This window comes from Mchenga conophoros, linkage group LG11 (genome assembly GCF_057382185.1).
Source record: "Mchenga conophoros isolate Kocher_MC1m ecotype Shallow Benthic linkage group LG11, M_conophoros_male_GT1.1, whole genome shotgun sequence".
Classification (NCBI taxonomy): Eukaryota; Metazoa; Chordata; class Actinopteri; order Cichliformes; family Cichlidae; genus Mchenga; species Mchenga conophoros.
The window spans coordinates 11,078,101-11,103,023 of NC_140536.1; the positions used below are offsets into that span (position 1 = coordinate 11,078,101).

The window sequence follows — 24,923 nt, forward strand, 5'->3', positions numbered from 1 at the left end:
TTTCAGCAGTACCGAGGCGGTTGCTGCTGTCTGGGTTGGAAACTGTGATTCCATGGCACATTTAGTTCCTAAAGCACTCTGCTGTTTGTCAGGGAAATTCTTCCCAACCCCCACGCACCTCTTCATGACTTTGCCATGCCTGCTTGACCTTTTCCAAGAAATTTTATGACCTCCTTTAATTAAAATGTGGCATTTTTGTACATGGTTACTGTCGTCAGTTATCTCAAGCATGAAGTCAGTGATGGAGAGTTGTTAATTATGAACAGAGTGCGTAGCAGAAGCTTTTTTCCCCCCTTTGGATTCTTTAAAAACTCGACACCAGACTTGCCCATGTCCATCTTAGTTACTGCTCCCTGATGATCCAGTCTTTGTAAACCTCTCAGTACAGTTCCCTTTCCAGTGACTTGAGTTACATCTCTAGTGGTTACAAAACGTGTGTTAAAGTGTCACTGTGTGTGCATCTTGGGGCTCTCTGGGCTTGTGAAGTGCTGCGGTGGCCCGTTAAATAAAGGCAAATTTCAGACTTAGGCATGTGTTGTTAATTCCTCACTGCTTGTGAAAAATCCCTTCTTGGCAAAGGCCGGTGAAATGCAACACTCTACAATTCAAATAAATACAATGTGAAAATGGAAGCTGCTGAAGTAAATGGGAGGAGAAGCAGTGCACACATCTAGAACTGTTGCCTGGGAGCTCAGCCGACAGACGCCGGCAAATAATCACGTCCGTGAGTGAAATCCAAGCAGCGACATCCGGGACTGAAAAAGAAGGCGGAAACTGCAGTTTTTTAAGTGTCCACTTGAGGGGGGCTCCAAATACAGCTCAGTCCACATAGCTTCCCATGTTAAAATAGCTAACATTACAGGCGTAAAAAGAGAATTTTTACTGCCAAACATCTTCGGACTGTTTCAGCTAACGCTTTTAAACTGCATCAGTGCTTAAAGTTAAGGGCACGGCCACATTCACCAGTGCTGGCAGAGGATGCTTGAAATTGATTCAATCACTGAACTTGGACCTTTAGAGAGTTTATGGTGCCTGTTCTTCTTGGCCTGATTTTAATGCAATTATCTGAGAAAATACATTGCTCAGAAAATGATACTCGATCATCAAAGTGTAACAAAAAGTCTGTTAATGATCATTGATATAAATCTGTACAGTAAAGAAGCATAAAGAATTTTGAAATCATTTCACCTTGCTTGAATACAGATGGTGACAACAGTCCATTGTTCTCTCCATTCTTCAGACTAATTTTCTTAAGTTCTTCTTTTTGTTGGCATCCTTATCACTACTGGTGGCGTGAGACAATACCTCCAGTACATTCAGTTAGCACAGGTAGTCCAGCTCCTTCAGGACAACACATTGTATATGTGCTGCTGCAAGAAGATTTGCTGTCTTTCAGCAGTCTCTAAATTTTGGAGGATGCAGAAAGAAAGCTGCACAGGGCATCGACCAAAAACAGGACCAGTATCTGTTCTCTTGTTCTCAAGTGGAGGGCTGCCAGAGCCCAACAAAATGACTTCCAGTGTGTCCTGGGCTACTCATGTACAGGGGGGCGTGATGTCCTTCAGTGGGACCTGTGCTGTCAGTTTAGCACCATGTAGCTCAATTGGCATTCACCAAAGAATACCAGAATTGGTCACAGGTCCCACTAAAGGATGTCTCTGACAGTTTAGTCAGAAACATGCACATGATAAACCTTGCAATGCAGTAATCAATGTTTTATTTATACGTAAAGCACATAGACATCAGCACAGGATTGTATAACTGCACATTGTAAAGATGCTATGGATTAAATGGAGACAGAAAATAATAGGAAGCATGTATCTATATGCTATTTATGGATGCATTTCAACACAGCCACGTATTTAAATTACACTGGACGTCACAGACAGATCCCTGTCTCCCAGCTCAGGCAGGGCACAAACAGACGCTACACGAGCGATCTTCGTTCCCTTTCTGTGTCTGCAGAGATTTAATCCCACTGTAAAATGTGCACAAGAGGAAAAAGTAAAGCCCAGATAAAGTGAAGAGGTGAGTTTTCACATTGAACATGACGCACCGTCTGATGTCTTCAGTGCGTGTTGCCGATCAGTGTAAACACCGTATATCACTCGCACTGCTGGGATCCATTTGGGCCAGTGTTTGCTAGGAAAGCAGGATCCTGATTACGCAGGTTTGTGGCGCACGGACAGACAAAACATGCGGTGAAGGGTTCTGTTAAAGAAAACGCTATTGCAGCATTACAACTGTACTGCATACATGACAACACATAGAATGAGTAGACAGATAATTAGTGTATATTTTCAGCATCCGGAGCCACGTTGTTTAGCCAGGAACATTTTGGTTGTCGTTCACGTAGTTCTCCAAACTTACAAGAAATAACAGTGAAATCCTGTCATTTCCAGGTGGGAATGACGGAAAAAAGTTGCAAAAATAACCTACATTTGGACCACCATGGCAACGCATTGTACCTTTGAGATGGTAAAATGCTCTTATAGCCCCTGGATCCCTGGAGCATTGCTCTGACCAGGCTAGAAACAATAAAGAGACATTATTAATAGCAGCTCTGACACTATCAGCACTGGCTTCCTCCCATTCCCTGACTTGTGTGTTGATGGGAATAGAGGATAGGTGATGTCTTTAAGGAATTCCCTACAGAGATTTCCCAGCAGCCCCCTGTCATCAGATTCACTGGTTTACAAGCAGATGTGTGCGATGAGTTTGATGCCCATTTGAAGTTCATTTTCCTTCTGCCTATCAAACCATCTTTGGAGTTGCCTCAGCTTTCTCTCTTTCCCCAGTCATGTTACTGTAATCTTTGAACAATGGCTGCTTCGGCGATGGCAGTGACATTAAATGTTGTGTAAACAACATAAAGTATTAAAGCCTTCAAAACTCTTATCCCCGATTTGGCATTTAAGAGGGAGTAAAATCCAACACAAATGGCCCAATGTAATTCGGGCTCATGTCCAACCGTTTCTGCAAATCAGCTCTCAGAGCTGTATTTCCATAGGTGTTTATTAGGTTTCTAGGTAAAGGTAGATATTTGCGGCCAAGGCCAAAGTTAAGCGAACAAGCACAAAAAATTTACAATATGAAATTATGAAATAGTAAAAATTTACAGCTTTGCAAATATTTGGAAGTGATAACCAAAAGACATTTAGGATCTGGCTTTTTAGAACAATGTGCTTCAGTGTACAGTTACGCTTCTACGACTGCTACTCTGAGCCCGTGAAGACTCGCAGGCACATCGCTGACCTCATGGAAAGAAAAAGAGAGGAACAGAAAGAGGCAGAGAGAGGAAGACTAAGAGAGAAGGAGCATATAATGATTATCTTTGGCCATTGGATTATGTACCTGCACTTGGGAGAGCTGCAGGCCTTAGTGAGAGTATTGATCTCTCGTATGTGTAACCAGAGAAACCCTTTCTGCTGTAGGGCTCAGCTGAGGCCAAGCCCTCCATCCCATCAGTCATTTAAGTGCTTGGATCCAGCCACCACTAATACTGCCTGTCATAACTTAACTGTGCAGTTTATGTTTATACTGTAACTGTGATAACTACTTCTTCTGCTCCTGCTGCTCAGTCCATTCCCAATGCCATCAATTTGAACCTTGAGGGTTTTTTTTTTTTTAATACATTCTGAGGCAGGGGTGTAGAAGAGGATAAACCCACTTAGAATCAGTGTATCACCTCATCACTCCTCTGCAGTGTGACATCTCTAGGCCTTTGAGGTCCTTTGTCTCCATTTAAGCCATTGGACGTGACAGAGCAGTGGCACACTACCAACAGTCTGATGTACGAGACTAAAAGGAACGCAGATCCGCCCTGGATAGACCAGACTCCAGGAAGATTTGGTTGACTGGTGGGATTTTATGCCAGGTTCTGTCTGAACCCAGTCTGGTTCTGCGGTGAATCCACAGTACTGCGGACCCCCCTAGTCCTCACCGTCTGCGAACCATCTGCTCGAAAGTCTCTGCTCCTGTAAAATGATGCACAGAGGGATGGTGATTGCCTTAAATCCAATCTGGAGGAAGCTCAGCTCAGCCTGCTTTGTCTGTGGCAAACACCGCTCGCGACCCCAAACAATTCTGGATTCTGCCAGCGCTCGCATTTAAGCGAGCAGTTTATATGTATGCCTATGAGCGTGTGAGACACAATTTTGGTGTTTATACTCACCGAGCCAAGGGGTTTAAGCTCTGGCGAAAGATGCCACTCACTTCTGAGTATTTGAGTTACGCACTCAGCATGATCACATCTGAGTCTGGCCTGTGTTTGGCTTGGAAACCCGACATCCAAACACATTTCTGTGTGTGTTTTTGTCGGATGTAGCCTTCGACTATGAGGCCAGTTTTTTTTTTCCTGTTTTTTTTTTTTTGCTTCTAAAACAGATGCACACTTTCAACTTGAGCCTAATTGATGGAGCGTGGTCTTCTCGGCTCAGCAGAAAAGCTCACAGCGCAGTGGGTCCAAGCCAAACAACGACAGAGCTCTGCTCGAGACACCGCTCTAAACTCTACCCAAAGCTCTCGACAGTAAAGGTTTGCACTCCTCTCCCTTTGTGTACTTATCTCATTATTCCAATTAATGTTCGCCGGGTGTGCGCTACAGGAAGTCAGTGGAGCTGGTGCACAGATGACAAGTTTCGCTCTGATTTCTACCGCACTACAATGGCAGGTGGTGATTAATGGCGATCTCTGGCCCGGGTAACATCACGGACAATCTGGATCAGTTCTTCCCGCCAGCGGGAGTGGAGTGAGGAGCGCTTTCCCAGGACAGAAGGAGAGCCCTAATTGGCAGCCACCCTGTCATAGTGATTATTTGTGCCTCTCAGTGCAGCCTGTTGTGACTGATGGAGCCACGGCTTAATCTACATTTAATAAGGCTGCTCCATAGGGGCTGACACAGTAGCTGGTGAGGGGGCCTCAGGAGCACTCTGCCTCCTTTGGAAAGCATTGATGGTTTGGCTGCGGTCACACTGGCTTGAGTTGGTGTCTGACTGTGATGACGCCCACCTGCCACCACCACCACCCACTGCACAAACACTCATCAATCATTGATTTAATTAAATTCTTACCAAATCTGGGGCAGACGAAAGACGAGAAAAAAAAAAAAGCGAATTAATTTAAACATGACAAATTCCATGTGTTGCACACATTGCTGTGGCTCTGTAAAACTGAGGTGAGCGTGTTTTGGAAGTTTTGCGCTGTGCTGGAGTGAATAAGAGCGTGGGTGAAGAGGACAGACACATCAACCTGTCACTGCCTTGGCCAGGTCTCCGGCATCTCAGTGCCAATGGCAGTTACGGTCACCACCACGGTCACACGCACAAATTAACACTTCATCTATCACGTGTGCGCATTTGTGCCATGATTTTCTCCCCATCTCTCCGCTTGTGTTTCATATCTCCCTAAAATTGATTGTCTAGGCTCTTGTCTGGACAGACCATCAACACGTGCTTTATGCCGATGGTCTCAAACCGAACCTTTGGGTTTGTTTTTCTGGCCTCTCGTGGTGGTGTTAAATCTTCCACTGCAGGAGAAAGTCATTACCGGTAGTCTTCTTAGAGACTTCTCTTCCCTGGGTACATTCCTTATAGGGCATGTGGGGGTGATGCTGGAACCCTGCGGGGAAACAGGGGTGTCTCTGATTAACTTCCCACTAAGTGTCCCTGCTCTTTGACCAAAATAAATATGGCTGCTGTCATTTTGTCTGCAACTGTCTTCAGAGAGCAATATTTGAAACACCCATGATCCTGCTGGCTTTTATATGGAGAATCCATCGTCATACCACAGGCATGAACCATAAACATGTGGAGGCCTTTCAAAGACCGGGGGGATGGAGGGAGGGGAGGGCGTTGGAAGAGGAGGGGTCAGTGGCACTCACTGGGGCTCCGTGCTCCACATTATTGTCATCTGGTCTTTTCCAAGCAGGAAGAAAGAGGAGGGGTGTGAGGGTTTTTTGTTGTTTTTTTTCACACTCTTTGGCCCAGTTAAGTTGTGGTTTTGCTGAACTGCCTTTTGTAGACTCGTGTACGCACATTAGATACAGACGTCCTCTTATTTGTTTGACTGGGCTTATTGAAATGTGCATTACTGCTGTCCTTATTCCCATTGATGCGAGCTAGCTGATGGCGACAGCCAAAAGTTGATGCTTGCGCTCACCCGTGACTGCAGACAGCATTTCACTGCAATCACACTGTTTTCAGAGAGGAACTCTGTCGGGGACGAGGGGACGCTGCGTCGGTTGCGCGGCTTCCGTTGTCGTCTTCTGGCTGAGGAAATGAGGCATATGGGCCGACATCAACAACCCCATCAAAAACAGACGTACACAAACAAACAAAGTGGCAGCAAACTGGTGGGGGGAGAGAAGGAGGTGGTAGAAGAGGGGGAGGAGGGGAAATGTTCTACAGTAGTGGAATGTTTTCATGTTCTCATGCTCCCCCCCCCCCCCCCCCCCCCCCCCCCATTACCCATGAAACGGTCATGACCATAAAACGACCAACGACCCCTTGATTGGTGCCGTTACACCCTGTGATTTTTTTTTTTATTATTATTTTTTTAACTGCAGACAAGACAGTCTTTACAAGGATAGATGGAAACAGCTTCTGATTTGATCTTTGAAGTTGTGATGGATCATATATGTAGCACTCCTTGGCCTTTTGTAAAATATGTGACTATATGGAACCTGTTTGCCCTCTAAAAAAATGTTTATTGAAGTTCATTGCTATGTATTTGGAGGTTACTATGGTTTTAGAGGCTTTTCCAGCATGAAATTATAGGAGTATAAGAGTCAACTCTGTTATTTATTGTAATTTCTTAAAGCTGAAACAAGGCAAAATGTAAAGCCATCATTTCTTCTCCAGTCTGAAAATATGAAGCACCCATAGCTTGAAGCAGGCCCGTGTTGGGGTTTGTCACCTCATATTTAAATAACCTGAACTGGTCAAACAGTGATCTGTCTGATCGCGCCCCATCCCTGCAACGCCTCTCTGTCTGCCAGACCTCTAGTCCGCCGCTGCTGCCAGCTCTCCTGTGGGGCCCACGAACGCTTTCATCTCCACATCCACAACACGCCAGACAGATGAGGATGCGTATGCACACGTGCGCACACCCGTTTACACCGCCCGAGTGTGAGAAACGTGTAATAGACACCGATAAACAGTAAAACAGACCTCACAGGCAGAACAAGTCACCGCATTATCTACTCTTTCCCTCGTCCCTCTTTCCATTCTCTTTTCCTGTCTCGCACTCGAATGACACGCTAGTGCTCGTGTATCACATATCACAGTGCGGGAATAAAGTGCATGCCACGGAGGAGGACGTGTTCGCGTGGCGCACATTGTTTTGAAGCGGCACTCTGTGGTCCTCACTCTCTAAGCGGTCTGGCTTGAGGAGAATAGAAGGCAGGCGAGGAGCCGAACGGGACAGCCTGAAAACATCTGGTCCACAGTTGCACTGGCTCAGCCTCCAAGAACCCCTCTCCACTCAGCTCCACTCCACACCACTCAACTCCTCTCCTCCTCTTTCCATCGCCTTCACTTTATTTCTCCATTGCTGCCGAGTGTCTGTATAGAGCCATCACAGCGTTTAATTACAGCTAGTGATTCAGAGAGAGAGGCTGTGGCTTCTGACCCACTCATGTCCATGAACGTGGACCCAGCGCAGAGACATGTAGACACAACAAAGAACAAGTATAGACCTGCTGGCCGTTGGCTGCGTGTATGTCTGGGGTGTTTTTCTATGTGTCTGTGTGAACTAAGTGACAAATACAGGGGGTGCAGACTAAAAGCACAGCCATTACGGTGGTAAGTAGAGGCCAAGCCCAGCGTACCAGCATTGAAGAACACTGCACTCTCATCAGCACATAACTAAAAGCAAAATGCCAGGGTAATGTCACAGGTTAACAATGTCAGCTTAAATGAGTGAATGCAGGATGTTAGTGACCCTGACATGCTCAGACTAAGAACAAAAAAACACAACCACAAAGTAGCTTCCACGAGCCAATCTGAAGTTATTAGCTTCTTACATGCTTTTAGTTTGGAGCGAGTGGCAGGTAGGGTATTTAACTTGATTGATTTTTAGCCACTTGTCCAGGACAGATCTAGCTATAAGCTAATACTGACTAAGTAGTGTCCTATTAAAGTTGAAATGCTAGCATGTTATCAAGCTTTTGCCTATTTTTTTTCCATCCCAGCAGACACTGAGCCTTGTTGCCATGCATTTTGGTTCAGGTTTTTGACTACTTGATGAGTCTAGTTTTGAAAAAGAAATAGGTCAAGCATCTGATTCTGTTAAAGCTTACTTCTTCACTATGTCCAATAGTTTTACAGCCTGGACTCGCCAGTATTTCTTTATTGTTAGACAATTGCAGGTGGCATAAGTGCACCAGACCATGAATTTTCAAAGGCAAATAGCAATTCATGCAATGTTACCATGGTTTGTTATTTTGTAAGCAATATATTAGAGGACAAGAATAATATAATGCAGCATCTCTGTATTTCTTTGGGTGGATGACACGTTCCTCTTGATTTAGGGTTTCAGCACTTTGATGTAAACAAAGTGCAATAATTCTTCTGTAACTACTTTTTGACGGTGTTCCTGAGGGGTCAAATTCACTGCAACTTAAGAAAACACCAGCAAAGAGAGAAATTCTACAAAAGCTCACAAAACACAACAGAAGTTGAATAAAACACAAACATAGAAAAAATAATGCAAAAGCAAAAAATAAATAAATCACAAAATAAAAGTTTTTTAGAAGAAACAATACTGTGACGGAACAGCTCCAAAAGTGAGTAAACGGCTAATAGCAAACATTTATCTGATACTTCGGCAGCTGGTCCGTCACATTATTGTGTCCCCAGAAACACTTCCATTGTGTTTTGTGAGAGTTTGGGTTTTTTTCTACTTCTGTTGTGTTTTTGCTGTTGCAGAGGTTTTTTTTTTATTTTTTATTGTTACGGTTACAGTTAGTTTGACCATGCAAGGGCACCGAACATTGCACTTATAAAGTAACACGCACAATTTGGATCTAAATGCTGCTATGATCATTAAGTAGAATTCATGGTTCACAGTCTACTGGAAGTTTTTGTTCTTGAGTTAGAGTATGTAGTATATCCGGTCTGCTGTCATTGGTCTGTGAGCCATCCACGGAGAAGACCGACATTGCAACAGATGAAAGCTGAACTGAAAATGAATACACAACGTACTTTTCGTGCTTTATTTTTTTGATCTTTGAAGTTTTTTCCGTGGTTTTCCTATTTGCACGGAACTCCTCTATGGCTCCCTTCCATGTTTCGGCCCACTTTTCAACTAATCAGCATTTGGCACATGCGTACGACATCCGCGTCCAGCGACGTGCAGTTGTGATTTTGGAGTACTGCACGCGAGCACGTCTGCGGTGGGTGAAAACCCCCTCTCCGCTTGCTGCCCAAAAGGAAACGGACGCAGACGGACGCATTTGCAGGACCATAAATTACACTTTAAGGTTATTTAAGGTCTTCTCCAGTGTGTCAAAACAGCAATCCTACTGCTTGGATTTCATTTTAAGGGCAAGCAGGGTGGGTGTTGAATGACAATTATGTCTGTGTGACTGAAAAACGTCTTCCTAATCAGTGCTATGCCGTTGGTCAGACGATGGCATGCGCCAAATTTCTTCCCCTCAGATGACTTAGGACATTAAACTAGCACTCCGTGTTGACAGTTTGACCCCAGAGTCCAAAATCGAAAATAAAGATGAACGTGTTTTCTGGTTGTACTCCTGATCTGATTCACCGCCTCCGGGCTTGGACATTTCAGATTATTCCACTGAAAACTGCTGTGTGGTCTCTGGGTCATAGCCAGTGACCCAGATCTCATCATCGGTGATGATCCTTGACATGAAAGTTGGGCCAATTTGACACGTTATTTGAGGTTTGTTCTCAGCTCAAGTTTGAGGTCTAAGGATGGTGAATTTGCTAATGCATACATGCAGATGGTCAGAATGGGACTATCAGTCAGCAACCCAAGTGCAATAGAAGAGCTGGGAAGCTCACAGAGACAATCCTGGTGAGAATAACGGGCAAATTTACATTTTTGATTGCACATAATACATTTTCAGTCCTCTTAGTCTGCTTGTCTGTCACTGAAATTACACAACAGAAATGATCTGGCTGAATTTCTTGAAACTTGGAGAAGTTACAGAAGAGCAAATGCTTATCCAGACCTCTTTTAGACTGTGTTAGCACACTGGCTTTAGTGGCGCAAAGGGCATTTTCTCAGAGTTTGAATATTCTGTCATGTTAAAAATGGTCCGTTTAGTGCACAGAATATGATAGCGCTCCAAAGAAAATGTCAAGAAATGACTGAATGGGCCATTCAACGAAAGTCAACCTATTCCAGGTACCATATCAAATCCCCTCAAATGTAAATGCTCCTTCTCACTGGGTGGCAAGGTTCAGGACCATGATCCCAGCAGGCCTTGAGACAGTTCTTTCAGATTAGAGAGCGCTTAAGTCTTTCTTTGATTCGATTCCTTTCTCTTGCCCCTGCTGCATCTATGACAGATGCTGGAGTACACAACTCTCTCTCCCTGGTGAGGTGAGACCATGAAACGACCGTTGAAATTGCACTGTAATCACGCACAGCTAAAAACAACAAGAAAATGTCTGCCATATGCCTAAAAGCCCTCTGTTTGTGTTCTTGTGAATTTAAGGGGGATTATTGACAAGGGAGTGAGTGGTGCCTGGATAGAGGAGCTGAGCCGGCAGTGACTCTTATTGCTCGTGTCTGTGATCGGATCTGTCAGAGCCACTCAGCTGTCTGTCTGTCTGGTGTTTGACAAGTGTTTGATGCAGCACAGGCCTTAGAGAGGATCAAGCCCTTCCTGAATTGGCTTTACCTCTCTCCCTGTGCAACAGGAGCTCAGCGAACATCAAACGCATCTCCCCCCTTCCTTCCTTTGTGAACTAATGAACTATTTTTATCAAAAAATATGTGCCGTCTGTGGGATCACCGGAGGAGATTGAACAACAGCACCCTTTGAGAGTTAGGTGAACAATCAAGGAAAACAAAAAAGTGGCTGCCAGCCTTGATTCTCTCATCACTGGCCATTGCACAGGGATTGCACCATGATCCTGATGGCCCCTGTCTATGTTTTTGTGCCTAAGCCCATCTGACTTAGTTTGGCTCCCCGCTTGTTAGGGTCTGGTCCTCTTTTGGGACAGTTGTGCTCCATGTCCAAACATGTGAGGGATTTCCTCCTGAAGTTTCCCAGTAGAGAGAAGGGGTGGGGGATGAAAAGGCTTGTGCAGAATTGAGATGTAAAAAGGGAGTCTTGCTGAACAATTTCTTTCTATATCCTTCCCCATTCCCTTACAGACCTAGAGAGACAGGAGGATGTATTGATTAGAGGAGCATGTGCACTCAAACACATTGGAAAACACTCAATGACACAGTTGACCATAGATGATTAGCTGGCTTGTTAAAAAGGTGATTGTAAGCCAAATTCAATAGCAGACGATACACTTAGAAATAAAGAAAAGAGTCAATAAATACTGTAAGCACAGTAAGCACAAATACAAGATCAGACATTCCTTAAATTACTGTTTATTTTTATGATGGAAGCAATGCTGTTTAGCGTACGCTAGTTAGCTGGTTATGCTATCGATTTCATGTTTAAGCCTAGAAACACTTGGGATGAATGCTACTTGGCAAACAGGGATACAGAAAGCCCTCTCCACTCTTAATACACCTTATTGTGTGCCCCCTCGTGCGTATGCTAACACCCATTTTATTCCTGTCTATAAAGGAGGCTGGGGAACTGTTACGCAGAGAGATTCTTGCTCAGGCCTTCCAGGCTCACAGGAGGTGGCTGATCCAGGTAAATCCCCCAGCCAGGATGCTTCATTGGGGGTTGACCCCCTGCGTTACATGAGCCCCAGACTCTCAACAAATCCTGGAGATGCAGATTCCCCTCCTCAGACAAATAATAAATGCTCCAAATACTTATATCACCTCCATAGTTTGATCTCCTTTTCTTGCCCAGATCCGTTTAGAGGTGCCCATTTAATTCTGCTGACATGCCTGTTTATGCACAGAGAGGAAGATTGCTGAGGTTCTTTGGAGTGAGTGGTTTTTTTATTGCTTTTGCCTGTGGATTGCAAGTCTGATTAACTGTATCAAGGACAAGGTGGATGGTGTACAAGTGCATGAAACCGAACCGTCAAATAAGATCAAGAGCTACAGCAGCAAGCAGCAGTACATCACTGTAAAGACACAGAAATGTAAACGGCAGTTATATTACACAAGCTTCTGAGAATCTTGTTATCGAGTGTCCAGTAGAATAAATGAATCCATGCTCGATCATGTGTTTGCTGAAAAAGCTTAATTTCATCAGTTCGATGCAAAGCACTTATCGGAAACTAAGATGGATGACTATGATAACTCTGCAGCACATTTCCTGCTTTATATCACCGCATGTGGAAATTATAAGACGGATCAAAGACTCTATAGAGATCTCATCTTAATATAGAAGGCATGGAAATTAAACTGGAGTGTTGTAGCTCTTCCTATCTTTGAGTAAAGACAAACAGAGTTGACATCTGTAATAGCTTACTGTCTAGAATAATGAATTTGCTACTGTACTGTAGATCCCAGCAAGTTCCCCGATCTTTGGATCCATGTTTATATTTTACACTGCTGAACACTGTAGCTCGCTTTAGCTCACTCCCCCATGCGCACAACAAATTCAAAAGCAAATAGACCACGCCAGTGGCAAAGCCTTCAGGAACATTGGTGCAGGGGCCTCCCTTTGATAACTGCTGTGCTTTATATTTTTGTCATCAGAAATGAAACACAACATTAAGCCATTCATTAAAGTCAACTAGAGCTAATTATCCATCATTTACCCAAGAGCCCACGGGCCAGCGCAGCCCCCGTATACTTAGGCCCAGATGTGTCGATGAGTCAGTCGGTAGATAGCAGACCGCAGAGGGGGCTGCTCATTTCTCTCTGGGCCCTGCGGTTTCCAGGGGCATCAGACTCAGCAGGCTGGTCTTAATGCCTGTTCACAGACTGGCTGCTGACGTTACCCTCATGACACCATGAGCCATGTAAAGCTACCGCAATACAGCAAGGCTCCATTTACCAGAAAGAAAAAGAAAAAAAAAATCAATGATGATCAGTTATACAGCCCTAATTCAAACAGAAAAATGAAGAGTGAGTATCGTACCTCTCTAGCAGGCACGTCTTCCGAGTTGAGAGGAGGCTGATTCGCATTAGCGGCATGCCTATGTTCAGACAGCCTCTCATTGCTGCAGGGGGCGACAGCGTGCGTACGATCCCTGCTCCCAAGTTGTTACATTTTGGCAACCCCAAGTGGAAGTGGGAAAACCGTAACAGTTTGCAGGATGTCACAGACCAGAAACCAGATTACGTCATGTAATTTAACCCCTGAGACCTAATTTCTCCTTTTCTGTGTCTGGTACGCTCACCAAACGATTAGAAATAATGACTGAACCGCTTTACCACTGAGGATGAGGAAATCTATCCCTGTATCACTGTGTTCGGTTGTCTACTGACGAGGCATCTGCTCAGTGCAGTTTAGAGGAAGCATTTATAGTTTGAGGTTAAGTGTTTGTGCGGTGTATATGACCTGTTGTCCAGTGACGGGATGCTAACTGAGGCAAAGAACCGAGGTGTAGTTTTCAATATCAGCTTTAGACAATTAGCTCTTAAAGGGACTGGTAAGGAACCATCTTGCTCCTGCGTGGGGCTCTTTTCTTCAATCAAGAGTGTTTGTGATACAGTATTAAAGTGAAAGAACATCCTGCTCTTTTAGTGGTTCACTTTAACCTCTTTTGAACTGATGTTCTATCGGTCAACACAACCTGCCAAAATCATGTCTGTTCTTAAGCCCAGTAGCCAGATGAGAAAATAGCATTCTTCTCAAGGTTGTAGATTATACATTTGTTCCACCGTTTTTTTTTTTTTTTGTTTTTTTTTTGGTGTGCTCGGTCGTGCAACATTGGGAAACCTTTGTATAAAACCATGGATACATCAGTCAACAGCTCCTGTTGTGGTATTTGGCATCTTTAGCTGACTAGTTAACAGAGCAAACAAAACATCGATCAAATTGATGCATTTCAAAATAATCCTCTTGTATTTAATAAATCCCTGCTACACACTCAGCATGATGAATACACGATGAACACAAATATACACACATTACATTTTGACATAATAGACAGTAATGGTGGTGGTGGCTCATGCCTCTGAGATACAGTAGCTGCTGATTTTCTGTAATAAAAACACCTTCAGCTTTAAACAGGCTACTTCACCCATCCTCTCTTTCTACAAATGAATAAAGATGTGTAGTTTTGAAGGCTTTGCAGTTGTTTGTAAATGGGCCACATAATGTAAAAAATCTAATTCAATTTGTTTATGAATTGGTAAACTAATGTAATTAGCCTCCTAACAATAGTTAGAAAAGTCATACTTTACTATGATTAGCTAAACATCTTTTAAGATAAATTTCATATGGGCATATACTGTACGCTGGCTCCTATTATATTCATTGGCATGTTATTTCTCTGTCCTGAGTAGTTACCTTAGCTCTAGGATTATCATGTTATGTTGTGCCAGTAAACTGTATCTCAGAAACGTGGGAAATGATACGTGCTCCAATTTTCCAACTTTCAAATCTGGCCTAAGGAATCGATCCACTGTGTGCTTTCTTGTACAGCAGGAAGAACTAATTCCTGACTTTCCAACATTTTGGAATGTTTTAAGTGAGTAAATGTGAAGAAAGATCTCTGGAAGGCAAGATTTGACTTTGGAGTTTCTTTGGAAGATAGTCTAATTTAAGCATCTGTCAAGGTCTCTTGTTAATAACTTGTTTGTGAGTGCTCGAGCCAGCAGCAGTCGTAACCCGGGGGAACAGTTAGTGTATTGGGAAAAGTTGAGCATGACTTTGAACCCTGAGTAGACTGATGGAGGAGAACTTCATTGCTTCTGTAGCCGACCTGTGCAGGTTGCGGCTGCATCTTGCTGGTGTTATCGTTCATCTCCCAAGGGGGAAAAATAAAACTGTCTGTGCTGACCATCGGGCGCATTAATCACCGTGTCAGTCATGCATATTTTGCCAGGACTTCTCTGCTTAGAGACGCTAATCTCCGAGTCCGGTTTTCGCTTTAACTTACTGTCAGTGAAATAAGGCATCAAAGAGCAGAGCAGAGAGCTAACCTGCTTTTTAAAATCTCTGCGCTTATCCTCTGCCGTGGTCATAGATGAGAAAATAATGAGCGACCTAATCCCAACATTAGCTTTTTAAATCGGAATGCGTATGTTTTAAATCATTCTCTGCCAGCAGCGTGGTGATAGTAAGCAGAGCATGGGGTGAAAGGGAAGGAGGACGGAACGAAAGTGAATGAAAGAGTGTGATCCAGAATAACCTTGTTAGGGCTAAGTGACGCTGTGCAGAGGGCCTTTTGTCAGTTGGCTGGCAAGATGAGCATCTTGTAAATGATTGTCCTCTCTGTCAAGGGGCTGATTTCTTTTTTCCTACTATCTGACTTCTGTGTCTCTGCCACAGTACTTCAAATACTGGAGCTTTTTCTCCTTTCGCATCTGTATCTGTTACAAACTGTGGCCTCTTTTTATACATAATTTCATCCTGTAGCACGCTCTCCTTGTTTTCCAATGTCAAATCACCCTTCTGCAGCGTTTCCCCCACAGGCGGACACAAACAGCACAAAGCGCCATTAAAAGTTTTGGCTTACCTATCAGGCCCACGCCTTAATGAACCACGGGTCAGCTGAGGTCACATGGCTATGTCCCACCTATAAATCAACTGCAAACTGAGTTCAGCGGCAATATAGGGCAGTGTCAGTCCGTAACCTTTTCCCAGACAGAGGAGTTGTCGGTGTGTGAGTACTGGCTGGCTGCAGATCCTTTCCCCTTCACAGCATTATAAATGTATGTGTGAGGAGGCCCTTAATGGCTGCTAATCCAATTTCTGCCACTGAAATCAAATCTCACTGGCGCCAGTAGTTCTCTCCTTCCCTCACAAATAATGGCCTCCGCTTTGGCCTGTTTATGAAAAAGACGAGCCGCCAAAAATTCCGGCTTTACCTTCCTTGAGTCCCATTGAATCTTCTTCAAAACTGTTTGAATGTTTTTGTTGTTGTTTTTCTTCTTTGTTCTGCCCCCAGTCCCTATTCCATGTTTTTCGAAACTTATTAATTGACCGTCTGTGTCGAGTGAAAGGATGGGGTAACAGAAGAGCAGGGGCAAGTTTTCAGCAGCGTAGGATCCCATTTACCGTATGTCTTAATGCCTTCTCGAGGTCAGCCATCGATTTTTGTTCTCAAACCGCAAAGCAAAGGAGATAAGATTAGGCCTTTGATTCCTGCACTGCTGCCGGAGCCGTGAGTGGATGAAATCACTTGGCCTGCCCATTGGTTGGTGTGTTGCTTCTTTTTAGGAGGTTGCGGCCTCTGTGACGATAGGGTAAGATAGCAGTAGCCTCACAATAACGCGTGAGCAAACAGTGAAAAAGTAGTTTTTTGGTTTTTTTTTTACTTTAACGGGAAAATCTCTTTATGGTGACAAAAGTAAACAAAAGTCTGATTTCTCTCATGTAAACTTATACATGTTCTTCAATTTGCTTCCCCTTTCCAAAACAAACATATTGGCTTTGACATAGATGAAGGGAGCTTTGGCTTTGGCCCCCTTCCCCTTGGATATGGATTTGACTGATTATCTTTCAGTGCATCAGTTGGACAAGTAGTCATATTGCCATTCCGCAAGAAGATATTATTCTGGAGTGTGATCCTAATAATATGATACGTCTAATAGCACTTAACTCTTAGTTGGAGCTGTACCATACTGAGAGCCTCAAATAGAAAGTCGGGGACATGGAGAGGGGAAACAGCAAGGATAGGGAAGAAAAAGAAAAAGTAGCAGATCCTCAATGGCTTTAAGAGGTTATTGAGGAATGTCCTCTACGGTGCTTGTGGAGAGGTTTAATATCTCTTTGCTCATTGGTTTGGCAGCTGAAAAAATTGGAAATGACGCAAAGTATTTCTCAAGCTCACAAAGGTGATATAGAAGCTCACGATCATGGACTCGCAAGCGTACAGGGCATATGCCGCACATCATTCGCACATGTGCTCGCATGCTGACTGATACACAAAAGAATTCCACAAAGGTCACTTTTGACAGCGGTAAATAACAATCCCACCGCAGGCTCTGCTTCTGATTCCGAAATGCAAAAACATTTTGATTTGCTCTTGAGAGCTTTGTTTGTTTGTTTGATTCACTTTTCAGTTCAAACCCGAATGCGAACGTCAAGTTGGCAAAGAAGACTGTATCTATGGAGGAGAACCAAACATTGGTGAAGTTGCGGTTTTGCTCTACTGATAGTAAATGCAGCCAGAATGGAAAGAGAATTTTTTATTTTTTTTTAAATGGAGATAATTTTCTTATAAAAGTCGTGTTCTTTTGATTTGATCCTTGCTGTGCCAGTTTCAATGCAAAACAAAGACGGAGAATGATTTGAAGGCCACTGTGCCTTCCAAGAGAAAATTTTCTTTACATGCTGTAAGATTTATGAATTTGTTTTTGGTTTTGAAAGCAATTGATGCAAATTAAACTGTTTCCTCTGTGAACCCTAGTAATCAGCTTAAGTGATTACATCGGTCGTAAATATGAGATGATGAAAGTTCAGTGTGCACTGTACCCTGAGGAAAGGCTAAATGGGAGTTCATAGGGTAGATATGATAAAACATCACACTGGGACTGCACCAGATGCAGGGGGGAAGGGGCTTATGTGGGGAGTGGTTGCCCTCTAGCTGTCAGCGTTGAGACTGGATTATGAAATATGGTCCTAATTTTCTGTTGAGGTGTGTTTATGAAGCACTATCAGTTAGCTTGGGGGCGTGAGCTTAGCTTTGAAATGTACTGGTAATGTTGATGTGAAGGAGTATGATTGGAAGGAGTCACTAGTGGCTTGGAAAAGTCTGAACTTGTCAATATCTGCTAGATAAAAACCAAAAACCCCCCAAAAGAAACATTTGGGATGAAAACATGGGAACACAGACAGGTAAAATATTGAAAACAAAGAAAGTGAGAGGAGAGCCTTTCAATTAATAATAAAAACAACAAGGAGCCAGTGGACAGAGTCAGGATTCATGCAAATGCTAAAGTAAAGTTTTTTGGGTACCAAAGCTAGGGAACAGGCTAGAAGGCAGTGTATTTGGTTTCTGCTGTGAAGGCCCCCATGTTTATTTTACTTCCTGTGTTCCATATGGAGGATGATGATTTTGCTTGTACTCATTGTTGATGGCTGTCATCAACTTGCCACAGCCACACACCAAAAGACTGAACAGGAAAAAAAGCTTTTGAAACAACGTTGCAAGAGGGTGCTAACGATGGAGGCACTGTTTTGAGACTTTGAATGCAAAGGTTACCAACCATAAAGAATAAGTTCTATTAAATAAGCATTCAGATTAATAATAACTAATTATTCAGTGCACAGTGGTGTATAAACGCACAGTGAATGTCAATTCATCCAAAGTTATATTGGAAGTGTGCAACTGGTGATTATATCAGTGATTGGAGCTTATAGGTAGCAGCATTTATTAGTGCAAACAAAATGGATTGAATTTTCCATCCTTCTTTTCCTTCTTTTCTTTTCATCCTTTGCGAGCTACTGTCATTGATGATAGACTATTTAATTCAAAGTCTGAACATATTGCAACAAGGTGCCAGCATTAGCAATGCAGCCATACTGACACGGCATTATATCCAGTGACACAGTAAAGTAGCCTAGATAGTGTTTTCTGTGTAAATTTTAAGTAAAATTGTAACACAACTGTTTAACTCTTTAGTTTACAATAGCAGGGACTGAAATGATCTAATAATGGAGCTCTTCAGGAACCTGCCACAATGTCACGTAATAAATCGAAATTAAAAAAATATTTCCTATCTGGGATGCTGTAACCTGGGCCGGGTTTTTTAACCATTTGCTCAAAGCCTGCCTTTACCACCGTGTAACCGAGTCAGTAATTTCCATCATGTCATATGGGGTCCAGTTGTTTACTTCTGGGTGGCATATCTCCAGCTCTCTTGCCTTTACTGCGTGGTTGTACTTGATGGCGTGCCTCAAGTGGCAAAACAATTTGTTGTTTCCTCCTTTAGCGAGAACAGTTTTCTTGCATATTTTGCAAAGCTTTATTGGAGTACCTCCCTTTTCCTCCCTAGACTGTAGTGATGGGATTTCCGGCTCTTTTTAGAGATCCGGCTCTTTCGGTTCGGCTCACTAAAAAGAGCCGGCTCTTTCGGCTCCGAACCGGCTCTTCAGGTTGTTTTGTTGCTTTAATTAATTTATTATTAACAATAATATAAAATTATGCACAAAAGGAATTACTAACATAAAAACAAGTGGTTTTATTTATATATGTTTATATATAAATATATGCGGTGGCCCCTAGAGACAAAACACGTACAAACTCCAAAACACATTTCTAGCATGAACTGAACTTCCAAAGCAGAGCTACTAGATCACTTAAATTACACAATTGAAAGCATGTGTGTATTGTTTGTGTATTTATACACAGGCACTCATATATATATTCAAATAATTTAAAAAAAAGTTCATTTACCTGTTATTACCACACACCAAATCCGGTCGTTGGTACTTGCTGGCTTGTGTAGCCACAAGATAACAAAGGCTCAACACTGCGCCCAGCATCCTGGAGCACTTCTGTTGTCTTTTGTACGTGTTTTGAGTTTTTATATGCTTCTGAGTTTTTATGTGCTTCGGAGTTTGTACGTGTTTTTACGTGTTTTGGAGTTTGTACATGCTTCAGAGTTCGTACGTGATTTGAAGTTTGTATGTGCTTTGTCTCTAGGGGCCACCGTAAATATACTTTTATTTATTCACTCCACATAAAATGTAATAAATAAATCATATAATACAAAAATCAACTATTCACATTTCAAGTTTTAACTATTTAAATTTTCAGCTTTTTCCTTTCACAAATTTAAAGTGAAAAGAACACAAAACACTGCAAACCACAACACAATTAAATATAAATTATAATATGAAAACTAAAAGAACATGCATATTCTCTGTCATATGGACCTGCATGAATAAACTTTCTCAATCCTTTATCATCTGCAACTGAAAATAGTTGTGGATGATTACTATACCTTTCTAATGTTGTTGTCCCTGCCTCTCTTTCTCTCTCTCTGGCTCTGTTCCTGTGCTACTGAGTGTAACTACCGCCCCTCCCCCCTCTGCCCAGCGTAAAGCACAAGGCTCGCATGCAGAGTGAAGCGGAAAAAAAGTGCGAGAGAGAGGCTGAGAGAAAGAAAAGAAAAAAAAAAACCCACGTGACGGCTCGCGATAAGGAGCCGGCTCGCGTCGTTCACGTCAAAGAGCCGGCTCTAAGAGCCATTTCGTTCGCGAACGACCCATCACTACTAGACTGACATGTGGCTCTCGCTGTCAGACATGTCTGGGCTTGTGCTGTTGTGCCAGCTTGGGAATGTAAATGCATGGTGTTGCTAATATCATTGGTATTGTGATATGACATTTTTTATACCATGTAAAAATTTATAATGATATTAAGGATGGCAAATTCCTAATTTGCAACAGGAATGTAATAAGCAAACTTAGCTTTAGCCCTATTTAGCGCCGTATCTACCATTCCCATTGTTTAGCTAGTTAGCTGTTTCTTTGTGGGAAATAAATGCAATCAGTGTCTGTCTGTCTGTGTGTGTGTTTACTGTCTTTACTCAGTTGGCCTCAACACTTAAACTTTCAGAACAATGCCAGTGTTCACACTAACTAATCAAAATCAAGCAGGAGGAGAAGAAAAACTGGGCAGGCGATGTTTTTTTGTAACCAGGCAACAATAAGCACTCAAGAGAAGCGCAAGTGAAAATGTGGTCAGGGGCACAGCGAGCGGAAAAAATAATGCTAAGAAAACTAGCTTTAGGCATTACATGTAGAATTACACTGCAGGTTCTGTTTTGCCTTTGATTGTAGCTCAGTTTTGTTGTCACTAAAAATTTTAATTTTCATTCTCTTCACAATCATTTAAAACAATAAAAAAATTCAAGTTTGCTCAATAAAATATGTGATAGTAGCAGTGCATGATGTAGAAGAGGTACTAATCAGGCATTTCAGGTTGTAATTAATTAGCGTAACTATTAATTTGTGAACTTTTGTTTTGATTTTCTATAAGTCAGCCTGCTTGTGCAGCTGCTGAGTTTGTTTCAGTGTGTGTGTTTTGTGAGCGTAAAACTCTTTGGATTACAGATCCCCTGCCCAGTCCTGAACTAGCCAGGAAAAGAGCCTTTTAACTTAACTCTCACATATTTATTTGTTTTAAGCAATTGCTGTAAATGCAGGCTTTTTCAGTTTAAATGCAGCCTTGCGTCCAAGGAATGGCCCACGAGGGCTTTGCCCGTTACTGAAGGAGTTTAATGCAGCACCGTGTACTTTATTGCTGTCAAATGTAATTTATCCTGACTTGATTGCACTGAAAGCCATGTTTATCAGGCACATAGCAACACTGTTTTGAATGAAAATTACCTCTTTAAAGAGCAATTAGGAAAATGAACCTATAGGCCAAATGCCTTTGAGCTCCAGACTTACTTTAATATTATTCTACATTAAGTCACACAGAAAATCTAGAGTAGAATCAGCTAAGCAAGTGTACAAAGTCCCCTGGCAATATTTTCAATTGAAGGGCATGAGAGTTTGATGGAAGAGATGTGAAAGTTGTTTTCAAAGGGTGATGTTAACTAGGAGCTGTGTGCAAGAAACTTTATTGCCATGTTTCAGATTGGCAAAGTGACTGAAAATAACAAGATTAGATTAATTGCAGGAAATAACTCAGAGATGGTTTGATGTTTGCATGCATCTGTATTATTCATTGGGAAACCCTGTTACTAGAGCAATATCTTGCTTTCTCATGCGTGTCAGCTTAAATGAGTGAATATTTTCAAATCTACCTCACAGAGCAGCCCTGAGAACGGGAAAACAGTCTTTTGTATGGGTGCGTTGAAGGGCCAACGCAACACCAGCACATACAGTATGAGAAGGCAATTAGAGATGGGGCCACATTTTACACACCGTTACCTTCCTTTCAAGACAAAAGCTTAAACAACTGCTGTAATAAGATGTCGAAGCGGTGAAGGCCACCATATGAGACTTGTTTTTCTGTAGCACTTTCCTCCTGTGTTTCCCATGTCAGCGAACCAGAGCGTGGCTTGTTTCTTTGTGTTCTAGATCAGGATCCAGATATCTTTCTCATCATCCAAGCCTTACTCCACTTTTCCCCCCATTAGATTTTCTTTCCCCCTAAATTCCCTCACACTCACCCGCCTCCCCTCTCCTCCCTCTGCACACATACATCTTGCACACACACCTCGTTATCTTATTTGTGGCCTTGGCAGCCAGATTGGTTGCCTTGTGGTTCAGTAGCCAGTTTTCTCTGTCACAGAGAGCCTTGGGTGCAGATCCTTCACCACACACGCTTCCATGAGAGCAGGAAGTCAGTTCCCAGCATGCTTTGCCCATCCCAGTGAAACCTGGGATGGATTAACCTTGGGCTGGGGGACCTTTCCAACTTGGAAAAGAGTTATGCAACTTCCCATACTTATTGCTGCTCTCTATTGCAGTGACAGTGAAGTGTTGGGCTGTACAGACGTTTGTTTAAAATTGGGGTTCAGTTCTGAGGGCTGGAGCAAGCTAAGACCTCATTTGTGATGTTTCCTAACGTAGGACTCACTTTTTACATAATGCAGGCTTTGGCAAAAGTTCACATACGTACCTTTTTAAGGCCCTCACAAGCCAATTGTCAGCAAACACGAGAGAAAATACACATTGTGGAAGAGAGCCGGAGGTTAATAATAATAAAATTAACTGAAATGACCTGCCAACCTTAGGCTAAAGAAGAGAACGAGTTTGACATGAGGCAGTGTAAAATACAAAATCGCTCTCACTCAGAGAATCTCACACCTGACGGTAATGATTAAAATGAAAAATCTTTTCTCTCTCTTGTTTCTGCTCAGGTGGTTCAGGAAAGCATCGATCCAAAGAGCCAAAGAAGAAGAACAAGCAGAGGCTGCGGTTTCGAGCTCAGAACCAGCACAGTGACCACTTGGCCTCTAAACGCTCCAGCCAGTGAGGACTGAAACTACCCAGTGAACAAAGAACCAACGCAAAGCTGCTAGCCGCTGCTGCACCTATATTCTGACTGACGACTATCACGAACCCCGCCACCTCCCGTCCTGCTGCCCAGCCCTATCCCACCTTCGCCCTGCCAACCAGGACTCATAAATCTGCCAGTCCAACAATATACAGCATATAATGTGTGATATAAGTACAACACTAAACCACAACCACACCAAACACATGCTTTCATGCCTCTGCCTCCTGCTAATTCTCCCCGAGCTGCAGTGACCAGCCAGGTGACTCTGTTCTCCCAGCCTTGTTACCTTGTGGATCTTTACAGTTGACATTACCGAACTCATTTCATCGTCATTAACCATGTCATTCAACGTCTGGGGTGACGGAAGACGGAGGAGCCACCAGAGGTACCGCGGAGGCGGAGGAGCCAGGAAGGGGACGGTGAGGTTGTGAGGGAGTTGGCGACATAAACTGTTCGGGAGAGATTTAAAAATACGCTCGAGGAAGCAAAATGATGCTGATGGACAAGAAAATGGCATCTTGACCTGAGAGAGAGACTATTTTTTTGTTCCCTATATTTATGTCAAAGCTATCCTTACCTTCCTTATTCATGGAGACAAGTGTTCCCATTGTGGCCTTTATGTTATGTACATTTTTGAGAGTAATATTAAAAGAAATTACCATGCATAGTTGCAAAGTATTTTATTCTCAGCACAAACTGTTTACGTTCAGACCGCTTTATGCTCTAACTGTATAGTGTGGTTAAAAAACTAAAAAAGAAGAAGAAGAAAAGAATAAATTTAGTTGTTCAACTAGCATGGCAACAGACTCGTGTACATAGTTGATCTAATATTGAAAGCTTATTACTGTATTTTCAGTATTGACTCGTTTATCGTTCTAAATGTTTTAGAGAAAAAAAGGTTGTAATACAAGCTACAGATTAAAATGATTAAAAACAAATAATAAACATAGCCACCATATAGCTATTTCATTTATATGGTATATATTTGATTTATTTATTAATTCTGTTTTGTACTTTTTTTTGGTTCAGTGAGAATTTTTGCCTCATACTGTTACTCTTATATGCTGAAATATTCTTTGCGTTCCTTATAACAGTGCATATCTTTAACACGTGGAAACGCTTTCTCGTCTGTCACGCAGGTGTTGTATTCCTTTCATTTGACCTCATCTACTGATTTTGATGTTTTAAAGAAGAAAAAAAAAACAAGACTAATAAAACTATGCTTTGACATATTCTAGGTTTATTGATTAGGATCCAGCAAATGTATGGTCATAGGACTGCATATGTGTACGTTGTGTTTTATTAAAAAACATTTCATGTGACTGTATGATGAAGCCTTTCATTATTGTCTGTGGCTATAATATATGTGGCTAAACTCTGAAACTGTAGTTTTCTTGTCTTTTTTTTTCCGAGTACCATTGAGTGATTTCAAAAACATTTGTGAAATCCGTCATGTCATACTGCATGAGACAAGTGGTATCTCCAGCCAAAGGATTGGATATGGTCCACTAGGCCTTAACGGCATGACAGCACCGTTAAGGGTTTGTAATTCACTATGACGTAGCCTCGTGAAAGCTACAAAACCAGCGGATGTCATTGGTGGCTCATCCATCTCCAGCATTACACTATAATTTCCTAACAACTTGCGTTTGGCTGTGTCTTTTGTCATGCGACACACAATCGATCACCAACTTAAGTGATGCACGTCGCACTTACTTCTGT

At 42.6% G+C, this 24,923-nt stretch overlaps 1 protein-coding gene across 3 annotated transcripts in view; it reads left to right on the top strand.

The window, feature by feature from the left end:
- Positions 1–24,584, top strand: part of rspo2 (R-spondin 2) — a 61,464-nt gene extending 36,880 nt beyond the window's left edge. For all 3 annotated transcript variants that reach the window (XM_085290882.1, XM_085290883.1, XM_085290884.1), the window contains one exon: positions 23,062–24,584. In XM_085290882.1, the coding sequence (XP_085147008.1) occupies positions 23,062–23,177 (116 nt within the window). In that variant the 3' untranslated portion in view covers positions 23,178–24,584. The remainder of the gene's footprint in view (positions 1–23,061) is intronic.
- The last annotated feature ends 339 nt before the right edge of the window (positions 24,585–24,923 follow it).